Source organism: Arachis ipaensis, chromosome B06 (genome assembly GCF_000816755.2).
Source record: "Arachis ipaensis cultivar K30076 chromosome B06, Araip1.1, whole genome shotgun sequence".
NCBI classification, from domain to species: Eukaryota; Viridiplantae; Streptophyta; class Magnoliopsida; order Fabales; family Fabaceae; genus Arachis; species Arachis ipaensis.
Window position 1 is genome coordinate 128,090,374 of NC_029790.2, and position 17,535 is coordinate 128,107,908.

At 34.5% G+C, this 17,535-nt stretch overlaps 1 protein-coding gene across 1 annotated transcript in view; it reads left to right on the forward strand.

Moving 5' to 3' along the window:
• The window catches only part of LOC107605190 (L-gulonolactone oxidase 3), a 9,279-nt gene extending 6,946 nt beyond the window's left edge, over positions 1-2,333 (forward strand). The window contains exons 3-4 of the mRNA XM_016306974.2: positions 299-554; positions 1,428-2,333. Coding sequence (XP_016162460.1) covers positions 299-554; positions 1,428-2,242 — 1,071 coding nt within the window. The 3' untranslated portion in view covers positions 2,243-2,333. The remainder of the gene's footprint in view (positions 1-298; positions 555-1,427) is intronic.

Consider the following 17,535-nt stretch of genomic DNA (forward strand, 5'->3'; position numbering starts at 1 on the left):
TTGCAAAAATAGAAAAATAATACTTCTACTATTCTCAAATGAAAATTAAACAAAATAACAAGTATTTGAGAATTATTTTTATTATTATATTTTTTTGAGTATTTAATAATCTTTGTTGTAGTCCTCGTCATTGCAGAAATTAGTAGATGATCAATAGAAGACCTATCAATAGTTCATAAAAATTTTGTATCAACAATTTCAATTTATGTAAAATTTATAGCTAGCACATATTTAATTATTTTGTATTTATCCTTAATAAAATATGATGAAATTAGCAATGTTATTATAACCTGTATAGGTAACATTAAGAGTGGAACCAAGGTTCAAAAGAAGCATAACCTACAATTTCACGACCGATGTTGGTCTTGAAGATTTGTACGCAGATCATGCAAAGAAATATGAATTTGCAGACATAACTTGGTATCCATCACAACACACTGCAATTTATCGATACGATTCGAGGGTTCCCTTAAATACTTCTGGTAATGCAGTCTTTGACTTCATTGGATTTCAAGATAATCCAACTTTGATCCCCGAATCAGTTAGAGCTTCAGGTAATTAATAATAATTAACAAATGATCTCTTCAACCACTCTTCTTTTTTTTTTTAAAAGAGTTAAATTTTACTTTATATACCATAAATTTTATATAACTAATATTTTTTTTATTTTGACTTTACATTTGAACCAACACTAGTCTATTCCTAACATTTTTCGTTTATCTACTAAAATTCAAGTAATTTTGAATTCTCCTAAACTTAAAAATTATATAAATGAGCTTTTCTAAATGTGAGGAATTTAAACAAAATAAGTATGTTATTAATTACCCCCTCCTTAAACTTTAGTTTATGTGATTCTTTTTAAGTAAATATGCAACTTTGATATTCTAAACTTTGTTATGTGTGTGTTTTTCTTAATGTTGATGAAAACTTTACCAAAATGTCCCTTTTATCCTAAAGTTTTTTAAATATGCAACCTTTACTATTCCAAATTAATTTTGTTAATTTTGTTTTATTTTATTAACAATTGATAAAAAAAATACCTAAATGCATTTGAATTAATTAGATAGAGAAAATTCACGTATAATTGTTTTTAGAGAAATGTTAGGAGCCAGCAACTTTTGTGATTTGTAACCATCAAATAGTCATCAATAATGGTTTTAATGGTGTGAGATTGGTGTGAAATTTCATCCAATTGCTCACTTTTTTTTGCTGATTACATGTTAACTAGAATTTAACAAAGTTGCTGGCCCCTAAACTTTTCTTTGTTTTTATATGAAAATACTAGTTAAAAATCGTTAAATAATATGATATATTTGACTAAATTATTATCTCACAGTTTTCAACTAACAACCTCGTCACCTAAAGACAATTGTATTGAGTTTTCACCTCATTAGATACAAACTAAATGCATGCATCATGATGAACAGAGACTTTGTTTGAAAGAACAAGAAGCACGCATGGGAAATGCTTAACAGCTGCAGCAACGTTAGCATACAGAAAACTTACAGCAAATGGTTTAAAGAACGATGGCATGTTTTTTAGCGGTTATCCAGTAATAGGTTACCAAGGCAAAATGCAAGCCTCAGGTTCATGCTTGAACTCACCATTACTTCACACATCATGTCCTTGGGATCCCAGAATCAAAGGCTTGTTCTTCTTTGAGACCACTCCAATCTTACCGGCTTCTCTTTTTCGCGACTTCGTCTTGGACGTGAAAAAGCTCAGAGACTTAAACCCCAAATCTTTTTGTGGAGCCGACAACTATAACGGCATTTTCTTACGTTATATCAAACGGTCGGATGCATATCTAGGTCAATCCGAAGACTCTATAGTAATTGATTTCAATTATTATAGAGCCAATGAGGCATTAACTCCGCGATTAAACCAAGATATTTGGGAAGAATTGGAACAAATGGCGTTTTTTAAGTATGGAGCTAAGCCACATTGGGGTAAGAATAGGAACATCGCATTCTTGGGAGTGGATAAGAAGTTCCCAAATTACAACAAGTTTATTGAAGCAAAACAACAATTGGATCCACAGAATGTGTTTTCTAGTAATTGGTCTGATGAAATATTGTTTGGGAAGGAATTAGAGAAGAGTGATGGGTGTGCTCTTGAAGGGTTATGCATATGTAGTGAACACAGACATTGTAGCCCACAAAACAATTATTATTGTAGCCAAGGACTTGTCTATAAGGATGCTTGGGTTTGTAGGTATTCAACCACGGTTCCACCATCTTAAGTTAAGGATGGAGAAATTAAATCATACTCAAAGGTTAAAAGGAGATGTATGTTTGTTTTATTATTAAGGTATTTAAATTCAAAGAATAATATGTGTANATTATATCATGTAAAAATACTTGTGTATTTTTCGATTAATATATATATTTTTAATTTATAAATAATAATTAATATGCTAAGAATACTTAACTTATGCTGAGAAAATTTTTAAAAGATTTATATGAACGAATCACATGTATTTAGTATCCCAATGGTCATCAAATCGTTAGATATGAAAATAATCTTTTCAAAGAATGTAAGAAAATGAAAAAATATTTAGTCTTAATAGTACTATATCTTAAAGTCATAAAGATACTAATGTATCTTGTTAAAAATAGATACTCGGTTCATTTGCTCTGAACTTATTAATAGAAAACATTAGAATGAAATAAAAAATGTCTTTTGATATCTTTATAGAATAATTAATATGTGATTATTGTATTTGATGGTTATCAGTAGCTAAGAGAAGGGGGTTGAATCTTAGCCCCTTTTTGCTTGATAATTCTTGCTGACCTTTGAAACCAATTTTAGAAACTTCTTGTCTTTTTATCTCGTGACTAGCCACGAGACTTTTTCTTTTGTCTCGTCTCTAGCCACGAGACTTTTTTTTTGTCTCGTCTCTTGACACGAGATATTTTTTGTTTTTGCTCCTATGCAGTAGAAATAGAAATGGAGTAGAGAAGAGAGAAAATTACACCCAGATATATCCTGGTTCAGCTGCTAAGTGTAGTGCAGCCTACATCCAGTCTCCATCACAAACATGATGGAATTTCACTATAATCTTCCTGATTACAATCTGTAAAATGCTAACCCAACTTACAAGGGGATTCCCACAGAATCATGAAACACAACATAGATGAACAAAGGAACTCTAAGGACATCTATGACTTTTTCTTTTAATTTTGCACTCTCTGCCTTTTTCCGCTCTATGGCTTTTTCATACAAACCTCACTGTTTGCCTTTTTCCATGAGACTCAAGACATGACAAAATTAAACAGAAAAATTACAAAACAGAATACATTGAAGGAGAAGAGAAAACTGTAAGCTCAGGTAGCTCTGAGAACACTGTGCCTTGCACTCTCAAACTTTCTCCTTACTCTAAACAGTGGCTATTCTCTCTTTTTATAGAAGAGGGAAGCCTCCACATTTGAAGCCAAAAACTAAGCCAACTTCTTCTTCTCCAAGTAACAAAACCAGTTCGGCCAGAGAGAGAGAAGAGATAATCCATGCAATAATCAACATGCAATTACCTCTAGTCCTTTCTTGGTCATCACTTTTCATCAATCCGAGCTCTCCATCCTTGGCTTGCTCTCCAAGATGAATTTTTGGCCCTTGATACTTCATGATGATGATGACTTCTTCTACTCCACTTTTGCTTCCTTCCTCACGCAGCCACCCTAGCTACCTTCTGTGATGAGTGAACTCAAAAGTGGTGACAAGCCATCTCCTCCAAGATCTTCTTTCCTGCTGGCCGAATCTCCTTAACCATTTTTGGTATGGAGAGGCTGAGATCTCATCACCATATCTTTCCTTTCATGGTTTAATTAAAGATCTTAGCCACTGCATTTTTTATGTTTTCTTGTCATCATTGAGATGGTCTTGTAGCTTGCCTTCCCTTCTTTTTGATAGCTCAAAGTCTTCATGGTTTGCTGTGTAAGGACCGAAGAAGAGAAGGAAAGTGATGAGAGAGAAAGAGATATGAAGAAAAGTAATCAAGTGAGTTTGAGTAAATTAATTAATGTGAGTTGCTTTTACTTCCCTTAGGTGGAGTAGCGTGTAGCATTGCTAATCACCATCAAATCAATTTTGTCAATTTCTCTCTCATAGTTTCCATGCAATAAATGGTAATTGAATGAATTTGAAATCCATCACATGGTTAGTATTGAGATCCGTTGGAAGGCATAGGCAAATATCAACATTTGCTTTTCTGATGAAATATTTTCGAATCAAGCATTGGAGTATCCAACCAAGATTTTGAGTTGGGCTAATGATAGTGTGAATTGAATCTGGCCCATTCAAAATATTTCAGCCACACTTCTAATGACAAGATCAATTGTGCTTAACTCATCAATTCTGGCCCAACTAACACAACCATTATTTTAGCAATATAAATTCAATTCCAAGGCTGAGTATATGAATTGAGCTAGCTAATATTTTTCGGCCCAACACTAAAATCTGCATTGCAAAAATATTTAAATCAACATATGAAAATTAAAATTAATTACATTAATAATGTTTGATCATCACTAATTTAGAAATAGAGTTTTTCAAACTCATCAATCTCCCCCTTGATGACAAACATTATTAAAATTGAAATGGAAAGAAATTTAAAAATTAGAGTATAGAGTACTCCCTTTGAAGATTTATTTTTCTCCCCCTTTCAAATTGTCACAAGGCTTCCACTTAATATATGCCAATCTAATCAAGGGAAGCACTAACCTGTAACAGTTTTAATCAAGTTTCAAGTAACAATGTTATTTAGCATATTCATTACATGATGCTAAATGCTTGATTTATGAGCAGATTTGAATTGATAATCAAAACTTATTTGTTATCATAAATTGATTTTCTGCTCAAACTTTACACACATCAATTGAGTACAAAGAAAAATGATGTTCAAAAGATTTTTAAAATTTTTCAGTTAAGATATCAGAGCAATATTATTGTGGTAAGAAAAATATTTTTGAAACACACATGATCACATCAATCATGGCAATTGTTATATTTTACACAGTTTAAAGTAACTGCCAAAAAAAATAAATAAGTTATCAAGTCAGCATATTTACCAAGATGAATCAGAAAATTCTTATTTCAATAGAGGCATGCATATTTATCAAGATAACTCAACAACTAGGCATTCATCAAAACAAATGCATTCTTACACATCATAAACCAAATGTATTTTCAGCAGCAGTAATCACAGTGAAACAAATCAAATATTATCAACATGCAACAAATATTATCAACCATGTATTCTTTTAATCAAGGGTGATCATGAATTTTTAAAGGAAAATTTCATCCCTGTTCATCCCCTGTTTTTCATTTTAATTTTCATCACTTTCTCCCCCTTTTGTCATCAAGGGGCACCTGCAAGAAGATTTTAACATGGAAACATAATATGCAAAATATAACCCAAAAGTGTCTACAAAGTATCACAGAGTTATTGTTCCAACAGAAACAAGCCAAAACAAAGTACCAAATTGAGTCTAAGTGTGCCAATATCAAACAGTAAACATAAGTTTAATCATCAGAGAGATTAAAGTCAGATCCCTTGGCCCCTGCTTCACTACCCACTTCATCATCCAGGCTTTCTAGTATTAGACCGACCCTTTCTTAGCATTTCTTCCAGGCCGACTCATTTTCATATGCAAGTTTGTGTGCAGACTTATGAAATTGAACCATGAGATCGGACATGTTTGAGAATTCTGTGAGAATGTCTCTTAGGAAATCGGTCGCCTTTGAGGATTCTGGCCGGCTCTCAAAGTCATCATCAGAAGCCATAGATTCCTTTCCCCTTTTAACAGCCCCGCCTCCTTTGATCATAGAGACTTTGTTCTTTACATCCTCATTTGTTAAATCTACCTTAAAGTACTCAAAGATGCACGTGAGAAACATTCCATAAGGTAAATTAGCCTTTTTTGTACTCTTTACAGACTCCCACATATGTCTAATCATGACATAACTAAATGAAATAGAAGATGAAGTAACGAGAGCAAATATTATGAGACAATCAGATACGGTTACCCTGTTATGAGAGCCACTCTGTGGGGGTAAGAATGTGAGTTATGATGCGGTGCAGTAGTGAGTTGGTTGGTCCAAGAGCCTTGTGAGTAGGAACAGTGTCGTCTAGTCCAGACAGATTTTCACAAATTTGATGAAGAACTTGCTTGTATGCGACCCCAACGTGCGCATCCCATTTGTCAGTCATATAAACCCTCGACCCTTCATCAGTGTAACCAAGGGCAAAGCCAATGGTCTCAGCATTCAGAGTGATATGCACACGCTTCACGTAGGAGTGAAGACTACCATCAATCAATCTCAGATTCGTATAAAACTGTCTTACTAACCCTGGGTAAACCATTTTGTGAATGAGGAGCAATGGAGACCATTTGAGATTGTCAAACAGAGGATGTAAATCAATCCCTTTGGAGGCCAGAGAATCGAGATTCACCAAGTATGAGGGACACAGATGCCGCTTTTCCAAAACCTCTTTGTAGAATTCATAGAATGCACATGTAGAAAACCCTGAAGGATTAAAATGAGAATGTGGCTTATGAAATTTGTTCTTAAAATCCATTGATCCAAAGTTTGCGGGTTCCCGGGTCTCATGAAGCACGAAACCTTTGGTTTTCTGAGAGCTTTTTCCAGACGCATGAGGGGTGGACTTCTTTGGTGGTGATGGAGGAGGTGATGTATGAGATTCTTCTTCTTCTTCCTCCATGCTTGGTTCCTTGTTCTTGTCACTTTTTCTCCTTTCAGAAGATTTCTGAGCTATAACTTTGCGCCTCATGGATTCGGTTTTCTTGGTGGGAGGTGAAGGAGAAGATGAAGAAGTGGAGTAAATGTATATGTGTTTGGGGAGTGGAAGGCTTTTGAGAGAGACAAATTCTTTCACTCTTCCTTGGTGCTGTTTTCTTTTTCATTATGAGGAAGATGAATGGTGATGAAAGTTGGAGAGAGAGAGGTGGCCGAATGGTGAGGTGAGTGGAGGGAGGTTAGAGGGAAATTAAATGCTGATTGGAAAGAGATAGTGGAGGAAGTTATTAACCATTAAGGGCGCGGTTATTAACCAGGGAAGTTTTAAAAAACTGAAAAGGAGTTTCCTTGAATCAAGGGATTAGTTGGAAGGAAATATTTGATTTGACAACATGCTTCTTCCAACAAGATTTGATAGGACAACCAAGAGATTTTGTAATTTTATTTTTCAAAAAAATGAGGAACTAACAAAACTGTCATGGTGGGGTCAAAGATATTTGGTAGGGCCCATGAAAATTGAATTCTGCGTTGTCTCCCCCTTGATTATAGCTTCTTCCATCATGCCCTCATTTTTATCTCGTCCAAACCTACGAGACAAAACTGAACAGAGTCAAATATTCACAAGTTAACAATAGAACTTAAATCAAACATTCATAAACTTTTTTTCAAGGTGCAGAATCTGTCTTCACAGAGGGGTTTTGTAAAAATATCAGCAATTTGGTCTTCAAATTTTACAAATTGAATATCAATGGTACCCTTTTGCACATGCTCTCTAATAAAATGATATTTTATCTCAATGTGCTTGGTTCTTGAGTGCAGAACAGAATTTTTTGAAATGTTTATAGCACTCATATTATTACAAAATAAGGGTATACTATTGATTTTTAATTTGTAATATTCCAATTGTGTTTTTAACCAAATTAATTGAGAGCAACATGCAGATGCGGAAATGTATTCTGCTTCAGCCGTGGATAAAGCCACTGTGGCTTGCTTCTTGCTTGACCACATGTTGAGTGAGCTTCCAAGGAAGCAACACATGCCAGATGTGCTCCGTCTATCCACTGTATCTCCCGCATAATCTGCATCACAAAACCCTACTGCACAAAAATCATTAGATTTAGGATACCATAATCCAAAATTACAAGTCCTCTTAATGTATCTAATGATGTGTTTAACAGCCGTAAGATGGGATTCTTTTGGGTGAGATTGAAACCTTGAGCATACACCCACGCTTTAGACAATATCTAGTCTAGAGGAGGTAAGGTACATAAGTGAACCTATCATTCCTCTATACATTGTTTCATCCACATCTTGGCCATCATCATCCTTTTCAAGTTTTGTGTTAGGGTGCATTGGTGTTCCCATTGGTTTGGAATTTTCTAGGCCAAACTTTTTGATAAGTTCTTTTGCATATTTTTCTTGGTGAATAAAAGTACCACTAGGAGTTTGTTTGATTTGGAGGCCAAGAAAGAAAGTTATCTCTCCCATTAAACTCATCTCAAACTCACTAGTCATAAGTTTTCCAAACTCTTCACACAAGGATACATTGGCCGATCCAAATATTAGTGTCCAAACCTCATTCTTGTCGAATTGAGCAAGCTCTTCTTGCATTGCTTTGACCCAAGATGGATCTTCAAGAGCTTGTTTGACATTGTTGGGCTCCATTTGAGACAAGAGGGAAAAATTGCTTGGTTCGGATTGCCTTTTGGTGGAGGATCTTGTTGTTACTCCTTGAGAGGGATCACCAATTATGAAGTCATGAGGATAACCCCTCATAGACTTCCATTCTCTAGGCTTCCGAAGTGGTGTTAAGCTTTGATGAGTTTCTGGGGGTCTCACTGTTTCAATTTTTTGTGTCTGCTCAGGAGATAAAATGGAAATATCTCCTCCAATCTGACGAGACAAAATTGGACTGGCAGATTCTTCGTTTTGAGCAGATTTGGGATTTTTTTTACTTGTTCTAGACTCTTCACCATCTGAATCATTATCTATCACAGCACTGGGAATTAAGTTAGAATCACAAAATGTAACATGTATGGATTCCTCTATAGTTTTATGTTCCTTGAGATAAACTCTGTAGGCCTTGCTTGTGGTGGAATATCCAACAAACATTCCTTCATAAGATTTTGGATCAAATTTTCCAAGGTTTTCTTTATTATTAAGTACAAAGCATTTGCATCCAAAAACATGAAAGTACTTAAGATTTGGAGGGGTTCCTTTCCATAGCTCATAAGGGGTTTTCTTCAACCCTTTTCTAATGATTATCCTATTCAAAATGTAACAAGCTGTATTCGCAGCTTCAGCCCATAAAAATTTAGGAATCTCATTCTCACAAAGCATAGCCTTAGTCATCTCTTGAAGGCTCCTATTCCTTCTTTCAACCACCCCATTTTGTTGGGGGGTTCTAGGGCATGAAAAGTTATGAGAAATTCCTAAGTCATCACAGAATTTTTCAAAGTCTTGGTTTTCAAATTCTCTTCCGTGATCACTTCTTAAATGGGCAATTTTTAAATCCTTTTCATTTTGAATTTTCTTACAAAGAGTGGAGAAGGCATGAAAAGCATCATTTTTATGAGCAAGGAAAAGTACCCAACCAAATCTAGAGTAATCATCTACCACCACAAGACCATAGTGTTTACCTCCTAAACTTTGAGTTCTTGTTGGTTCAAAAAGATCAATATGTAACATCTCTAATGGTCTTTTGGTTGAGATTCCATCTTTAGGTTTAAATGAGGATTTTACTTGTTTGCCCATTTGGCAAGCATCACAAGTAAGATCCTTATCAAATTTGATTTTTGGAATTCCTTTAACCAGATTTCTCTTAACTAGCTTAGAAATTTGGTACATGCTTGCATGACCCAACTTTCTATGCCATAACCATTTTTCATATTCAAGAGATGTAAAGCATGTCACATTTTGTTCTTTTAGGTCCTCAAGAGTCAATCCATACACATTATTGCATCTTTTAGCTTCAAATAAAATATCCCCAGTTTTCTCACAAACAACTAAACAAACAAACTTTCTAAAAATAACCTCAAAGCCTAAATCACACAATTGACTAGCACTAAGTAAATTATGTTTCAAACCATGTACAAGAAGAACATCATTTATACAAGATGAAAAATTTTTACTAACTTTCCCAACAGCCACTATTTTTCCTTTTGCATCATCACCGAAAGTGACAAGTCCTCCATCATATTCATCAACCTTTATGAAGAAGGTTGTCTTTCCGGTCATATGCCTAGAGCATCCGCTATCCATATACCACATATTTTTTTTTCTGTTTGGATGCTAGACACACCTGATCTATGTGATCTGCCATGAGACAAGGTTGTGACTTGGTCTCGGATTCCTCATCATCATCATCCGAGTCATTTTTCAATTCTTCCCATGAAGCCATCAGTCCCTTCTTCTTTCCTCTTTTTGGCTTTTCTTCCTTCTTTAACTTGGGACAATCAGATATGAAATGCCCCATTTCCTTGCAGTTATAACAAGTTACTTTGCTAAGGTCTTTCTTCATTTTTCTTGAGCTGCTGCCGTTGCCTTTGAGCTTTACCATTTTCCTGAATTTTTTTGCAAACAACACAAATTCATTTTCAGATGAGTTATCACTGGATTCATCATCCAGAGGGTTAGTGATAGCTGAAAAAGCTATTCCTTTCTTTTTTGAATCTTTTTTTAAGTAGGTGTTTTCAAAAGCAAGTAAATTTCCTCTCAAATCATCATAAGTCATAGAGTCAAGACCACTACTCTCAGAGATAATTAAAGCTTTTGTTTCCCACTCTTTTGTGAGACATCTTAACACTCTTCTCACTAGCACAGATTCAGGATACTTGATTCCCATAGCATCCAAGCCAACAATAATGGTGTTGAAGCGCTCAAACATCTCATCAATGGATTCTCCTTCCTTCATTGCAAATATTTCGTACTCTCTGTTTAACATATCTATCCTGGTCTTTTTCACAATGGTTGTTCCTTCATGAGTAACTAGGAGTTTGTCCCAGATTTCCTTTGCTGTTGTGCAACGTGATACCCGTCGGTACTCCTCAAAGCTGATAGCACAGTTGAGCAGATTGATAGCTTTGGCGTTGAGCTCCACTTTTTTTCTATCTTCATCCGTCCAACTTGCTTCTGGTTTAAGAAAAACAAATCCTTCGGCACTTGTAACAGTTGGATATTGAGACCCTTCCAGGATGATCTTCCAAAGTCTGTAATCCACTGCTTGTACAAATATCTTCATCCTCTCCTTCCAATAGGTATAATTTTTCCCATTGAAAAGAGGAGGTCTGTTGCTTGATTGTCCTTCGGTCAGATTGTAGGACACCACATTTGAGCCACTGTTTTCTGCCATGAGGATCTTTACTCCAAGCTGCAAAGCTTGATCTCTTTGAGACCAAGCTCTGATACCAATTGATGGTTATCAGTGGCTAAGAGAAGGGGGGTTGAATATTAGCCCCCTTTTTGCTTGATAATTCTTGCTGACCTTTGAAACCAATTTTGGAAACTTCTTGTCTTTTTATCTCGTGACTAGCCACGAGACTTTTTCTTTTGTCTCGTCCCTAGCCACGAGACTTTTCTTTTTGTCTCATCTCTCGACACGAGATATTTTTGGTTTTTGCTCCTATGCAGTAGAAATAGAAATGGGGTAGAGAAGAGAGAAAATTACACCCAGATATATCCTGGTTCAGCTGCTAAGTGCACTGCAGCCTACATCCAGTCTCCATCACAAACATGATATAATTTCACTATAATCTTCCTGATTACAATCTGTAAAGTGCTAACCCAACTTACAATGGGATTCCCACAGAATCATAAAACACAACATAGATGAACAAAGGAACTCTAAGGACATCTATGGCTTTTTCTTTTAATTTTGCACTCTCTGCCTTTTTTTGCTCTATGGCTTTTTCATACAAACCTCACTGTTTGCCTTTTTCCATGAGACTCAAGACATGACAAAATTAAACAGAAAAATTACAAAACAGAATACATTGAAGGAGAAGAGAAAACTGTTAGCTCAGGTAGCTTTGAGAACATTGTGCCTTGCACTTTCAAACTTTCTCCTTACTCCAAACAGTGGCTGTTCTCTCTTTTTATAGAAGAGGGAAGCCTCCACATTTGAAGCCAAAAACCAAGCCAACTTCTTCTCCAAGTAACAAAACCGGTTCGGCCAGAGAGAGAGAAGAGATAATCCATGCAATAACCAACATGCAATTACCTCTAGTCCTTTCTTGGTCATCACTCTTCATCAATCCGAGCTCTCCATCCTTGGCTTGTTCTCCAAGATGAATTTCTGGCCCTTGATACTTCATGATGATGATGACTTCTTCTGCTCCACTTTTGCTTCCTTCCTCACGCAGCCACCCTAGCTACCTTCTGTGATGAGTGAACTCAAAAGTGGTGACAAGCCATCTCCTCCAAGATCTTCTTTCCTGCTGGCCGAATCTCCTTAACCATTTTTGGTATGGAGAGGCTGAGATTTCATCACCATATCTTTCCTTTCATGGTTTAAAGATCTTAGCCACTGCATTTTTTATGTTTTCTTGCCATCATTGAGATGGTCTTGTAGCTTGCCTTCCCTTCTTTTTGATAGTTCAAAGTCTCCATGGTTTGCTGTGTAAGGACCGAAGAAGAGAAGGAAAGTGATGAGAGAGAAAGAGATATGAAGAAAAGCAATCAAGTGAGTTTGAGTAAATTAATTAATGTGAGTTACTTTTACTTCCCTTAGGTGGAGTAGCGTGTAGCATTGCTAATCACCATCAAATCAATTTTGTAAATTTCTCTCTCATAGTTCCCATGCAATAAATGGTAATTGAATGAATTTGAAATCCATCACATGGTTAGTATTGAGATCCGTTGGAAGGCATAGGCAAATATCAACATTTGCTTTTCTGATGAAATATTTTCGGATCAAGCATTGGAGTATCCAACCAAGATTTTGAATTGGGCTAATGGTAGTGTGAATTGAATCTGGCCCATTCAAAATATTTCAGCCACACTTCTAATGACAAGATCAATTGGGCTTAATTCATCAATTATGGCCTAACTAACACAACCATTATTTTAGCCATATAAATTCAATTCCAAGGCTGAGTATATGAATTGGGCTAGCTAATGTTTTTCGGCCCAACACTAAAATCTGCATTGCAAAAATATTTAAATCAACATATGAAAATTAAAATTAATTACATTAATAATGTTTGATTATCACTAATTTAGAAATAGAGTTTTCAAACTCATCAGTATTCTTATGAATTCCAATCATAATTGATTGAGTATGCAAATGCATGATTTCTGTTTAACCTTTGTAAAGATAAATTTCAAATAAAATACTTATTTTTATTTGATGATAAAGTCATATAAAAAATATCTACAAAGCAAACTATAATTATGACTTTTTATTGATATATTCATGAAAAATTCTTTATTTTTCATAATACGTACGGATGAAAATTTCTCCTAAATTGCGCATGATCAATTGATAATTCTTACCCACTAAATGAAAATAAGAACCATTTTATGTAAAGTAGCCACAAAACAAGTGTTGCTATCAATAAAAAAGCACACAAAAAATAATGATAGTAAAATTTTATATTATATAATTTTATTATAAATGGTTGACCCACGTAGGACTCTGAAGTATAACTAGCATAGAGAAAAATTAAGATTAAGAGAAAAAAGAAAACGAAGAAGATTGAATGTTATGATTTAGCTGAAATCTTAAAAGCTGATATACAGAGTTTGAATTTTGAAGACAATGATTATAATGAAAAAAATATATTAACAACAAGGATTAACATTTATGCTGAGATTTTAATTCAAACAAAAAAACTTTCCTTAAAAAAAATAACATCTATCAATCAAGTGCCACTGTCTGTTAGGTAACGCCTATAATAGATACTAAACTCCGTCATTTATTTTGTTGTGGTTCGGTTCAGGTTGCACGCCAATCTGAACAAGCAATGTGTGGTAAGTGGGGCTTGTCCTACACAATAGTTTCTGAAATGAGCCGAGTTTTGGATGGTTCAAGATTCTCTCATTATCATCACCATTCGATAGGACCCTTTACCAACCAATCAAATATAACATTAAAGGAGTTGTTAATGGTTTATCATCTTGAGTTAATCAATTTTATTGTGAAACTAATTTTAATTAAAAAATTACTGAACATAAATGATATTTTTTTATTTTTGAATGATTGTAATTGATTAATAAATAGGTTGCATGTTATTAGATATTCAGAAATCCATGACATATCCACTATTCTATATCGCTTAGTGTGTGTCAGCCTTGAAGTGCTCCATTTTGTAGCTGTTGAGCTTGGCATGGCGTGTGTCAGATATCAACACTTATTTCGTGGCCACCTTACATAAAATGGTGCCTATTTTCATTTCGTGGGTGAGGATTGTAAATTGACCATGTGCAATTTAGGAGGAGTTTTCATCCGTGCGTATTATAAAAAATAAAGAATTTTTCATGCATATATCAATAAAAAAATCCTATAACTATAATATTTTTTAATTATATTAAAATACTTACCATACATAAAGTAAGTTGTGAATAATTTTAGCTCAAAAATTTAATTAGATATATTCAATCATCATATAAATTGTCTAAAAAGAACTTAGTTTCAATAACATTTTATGAAGATAACACTGAGGGATAATCTATCAAGAGTCAAGTATATTCCTAACATATTAAACACTATGAGAGTGATAAAAGTGTACCAAAAATGATACAGAGTATCACCAATAAATACAACAAATAAAATTGTAGACACTTTAATTTCGTACAGGTAACAGTAAATGTATAAATAAATAATATTATATAGTGAATATTATCCATACAATGAACAGTAAAATCTGTATTATGTCAACATACAATAAAATAACATCCTCAAAATTAATATGAAAAATTCCAAAATTTTTGACAAAAAATTACGAGTCAAACCCTAAAAAATATCCACTATATTTAATCGTAATTACAATATAGTATGATCTAGTATAACCGTAATTACAATATATTTAATCACTCTTATTCTGTGATTAACTGATTATTTTTCACAACACTCTAATAATATATCACAGACTTTGTTTTGATGCCTTAAACCAAGGCTTCAAAGACTCATTTTATAGGCAAAAATTTGCCCTGTTGCATCCGCTTCCATACAGCTAGGGGTAGTAAATGGGTCAAACTCATTGGGCCGGTCCGCGTAACCTGTCAAAAAAGGTGAATTGGATTGGAAAATTGAGATCGCCAAATAGCAAAAATCCGCTAACCCGCACGCTTAAATTGCGGACTTTGACGGGGCGGAACGGGCTTCTCCGATGGGCTTAGTATTTTTTGGTAAAGGGTATTTTTACAATTTTTTTGCCAAAATCCAACTTTCTCCAACCCAACTTACAAGAGAATAAAGATGAAAATTGAGTATTTTAGATTATATTTATTTTGTTTTAGAGACAATATTTATAATTATGTTTATTTTGTTTTGGAAATAATATTTATAATTATATTTTGGATGAAAACTTGGTTTATAATTATGTTTATTAGATATTTATAATTACAAAGACTGACTAGACCCTAATTCCTTAGACCTTCCTAGTCTCCTCCAAAATTCATTAACTGCCAATTCCTTGGTCAATTTATTCCAATGAGAAGGTGATGATCAAATTCTAGTTTATATGCCACAAGAATCCTAATTATCCAAAAATAAAGGGATTATATGCCACGTATTCCGTTAAATACAAATAATTAAAAATTCATGATAATATGTTTTCAAGTTATTGTTCAAGTAAAGAGCTTTTCCAAGTTATACAAGAACTCAAATAGAACATGGGTCATACTTCCATTCCACCCAGGTTCATAAAATAAAGAACGAAAACAATTATTGAAATATAAATCAAAACATAAATTAAAATAGAAAAATAATATAATCAATCCATACAATAGATAGAGCTCCTAACCTTAACAATGGAGGATTAGTTGCTCATGGAATATGAAATGTAAATTTGTATGGAATAATGTTGTGGAATGTTGTTCTGGAACCACCCTATTGGGATCCCTTTTATAACTAATCATAATAATTTAAAAATCAAATTTCTAAAATTAAAATTAAAATAATATCTTTTCCTAAAATAAGATTTGAATTTAAATTCGAATTAATTAACAAGTCTTCAACTGATGGGTGGGACCACTTGATTTGTCCATTCTGCAGCTTCTAATCTGTGATTTCTAGGCTAAGAACTGGGTCGAAACAGCCCAGAAATTGCCCCCAGCATTTTTCTACATTTTTTGCACGTGGCGCATGTGACGCGTCCGTGTCGTCCACGCGTTCGCGTCATTTGTGCAGATTCCAGTCCACGCGTTCGCCTCAGGCACGCGATCGCGTCATTGCGATCTCCTCCATTCCGCGCGGTCGCGTGAACCATGCGTCCGCGTCGGTATTCGCTGGTCATCTCCTTGGTTTCTTCTCTTTCTCTGCAGAAACTCCATCAAATTCAGCCGAATGCTACCTAAAATAAACAGTATTGCACAAAACTCAAAATAGCATTCATAGTGGCTAAAATATAATTAATTCTTTATTAAATTCAACAATTTAGATACAAATTCACTAGGAAAAGATAGGAAAGATGCTCACGCATCACAACACCAAACTTAAACTGTTGCTTGTCCTCAAGCAACCAAAAACTAATATAAGCTTAGGATGTGAATTTGCGTGAGAATGAGAGTTCGATTAAACCCATGTCTCTTGTTATAGTGGGGTTTACAGCTGGAATCCTGAATAGTTTTGACATCTCACTTTATCCCTTGAAGTTCAAAATGATTGGCATCCATAGGAACTCAGAATTCAGATAGTGTTATTGACTCTCCTAGTTCAGTATGTTGATTCTTGAACACAGCTACTTTATGAGTCTTGGCTGTGATCCTAAGCATTTTGTTTTCCAATATTACCACCGGATACATAAATGCCACAGACACATAACTGGGTGAACTTTTTCAGATTGTGACTCAGCTTTGCTAGAGTTCCCAGTTAGAGGTACCCAGAGTTCTTAAGCACACTCTTTTTGCTTTGGACCACGACTTTAACCGCTCAGTCTCAACCTTTTCACTTGACACCTTCACGCCACAAGCACATGGTTAGAGACAGCTTGATTCAGCCGCTTAGGCCAGGATTTTATTCCTTTGGGCCCTCCTATCCATTAATGCTCAAAGTCTTGGATCCTTTTTACCCTTTCATCTTTATTGGCGTTTTCTGCTTGCTCTTTTCTTTATTATTATTATTATTATTTATTATTATTATTATTATTATTTTTTCGCAAGCTTTGTGTTTTTCACTACTTTTTCTTGCTTCAAGAATCAATTTTATGATTTTTCAGATTATCAAATACATTTCTCTTTTTTTCATCATTCTTTCAGGAGCCAACAATTTTAACATTCATAAGCTTCACTATCAAAAAAATATGCACTGTTCAAGCATGCATTCAGAATTACAGAAAATACCACCACATTTAAGTAGATCAGACTATTCTTAAAATTAACTCAATTTCTCATGGAATACATTACTTCTTTTTCTTTTCTTTTTAGATTCAAGTTCAGTGAGTGGTACATGAAACATCTTTTCAGCATTAAGCAATTAAAAGAAAACTAAACTAGTCCTAGGATTCTAACTAATAAAGGATTATGCAACAAACAAAGCAAAATAGCAGAAAATCGGAACATAACATAGACAAAGAGGGGATGAATAAAAATGAAAGGAACTCAACCACCTTAGTTATCCTA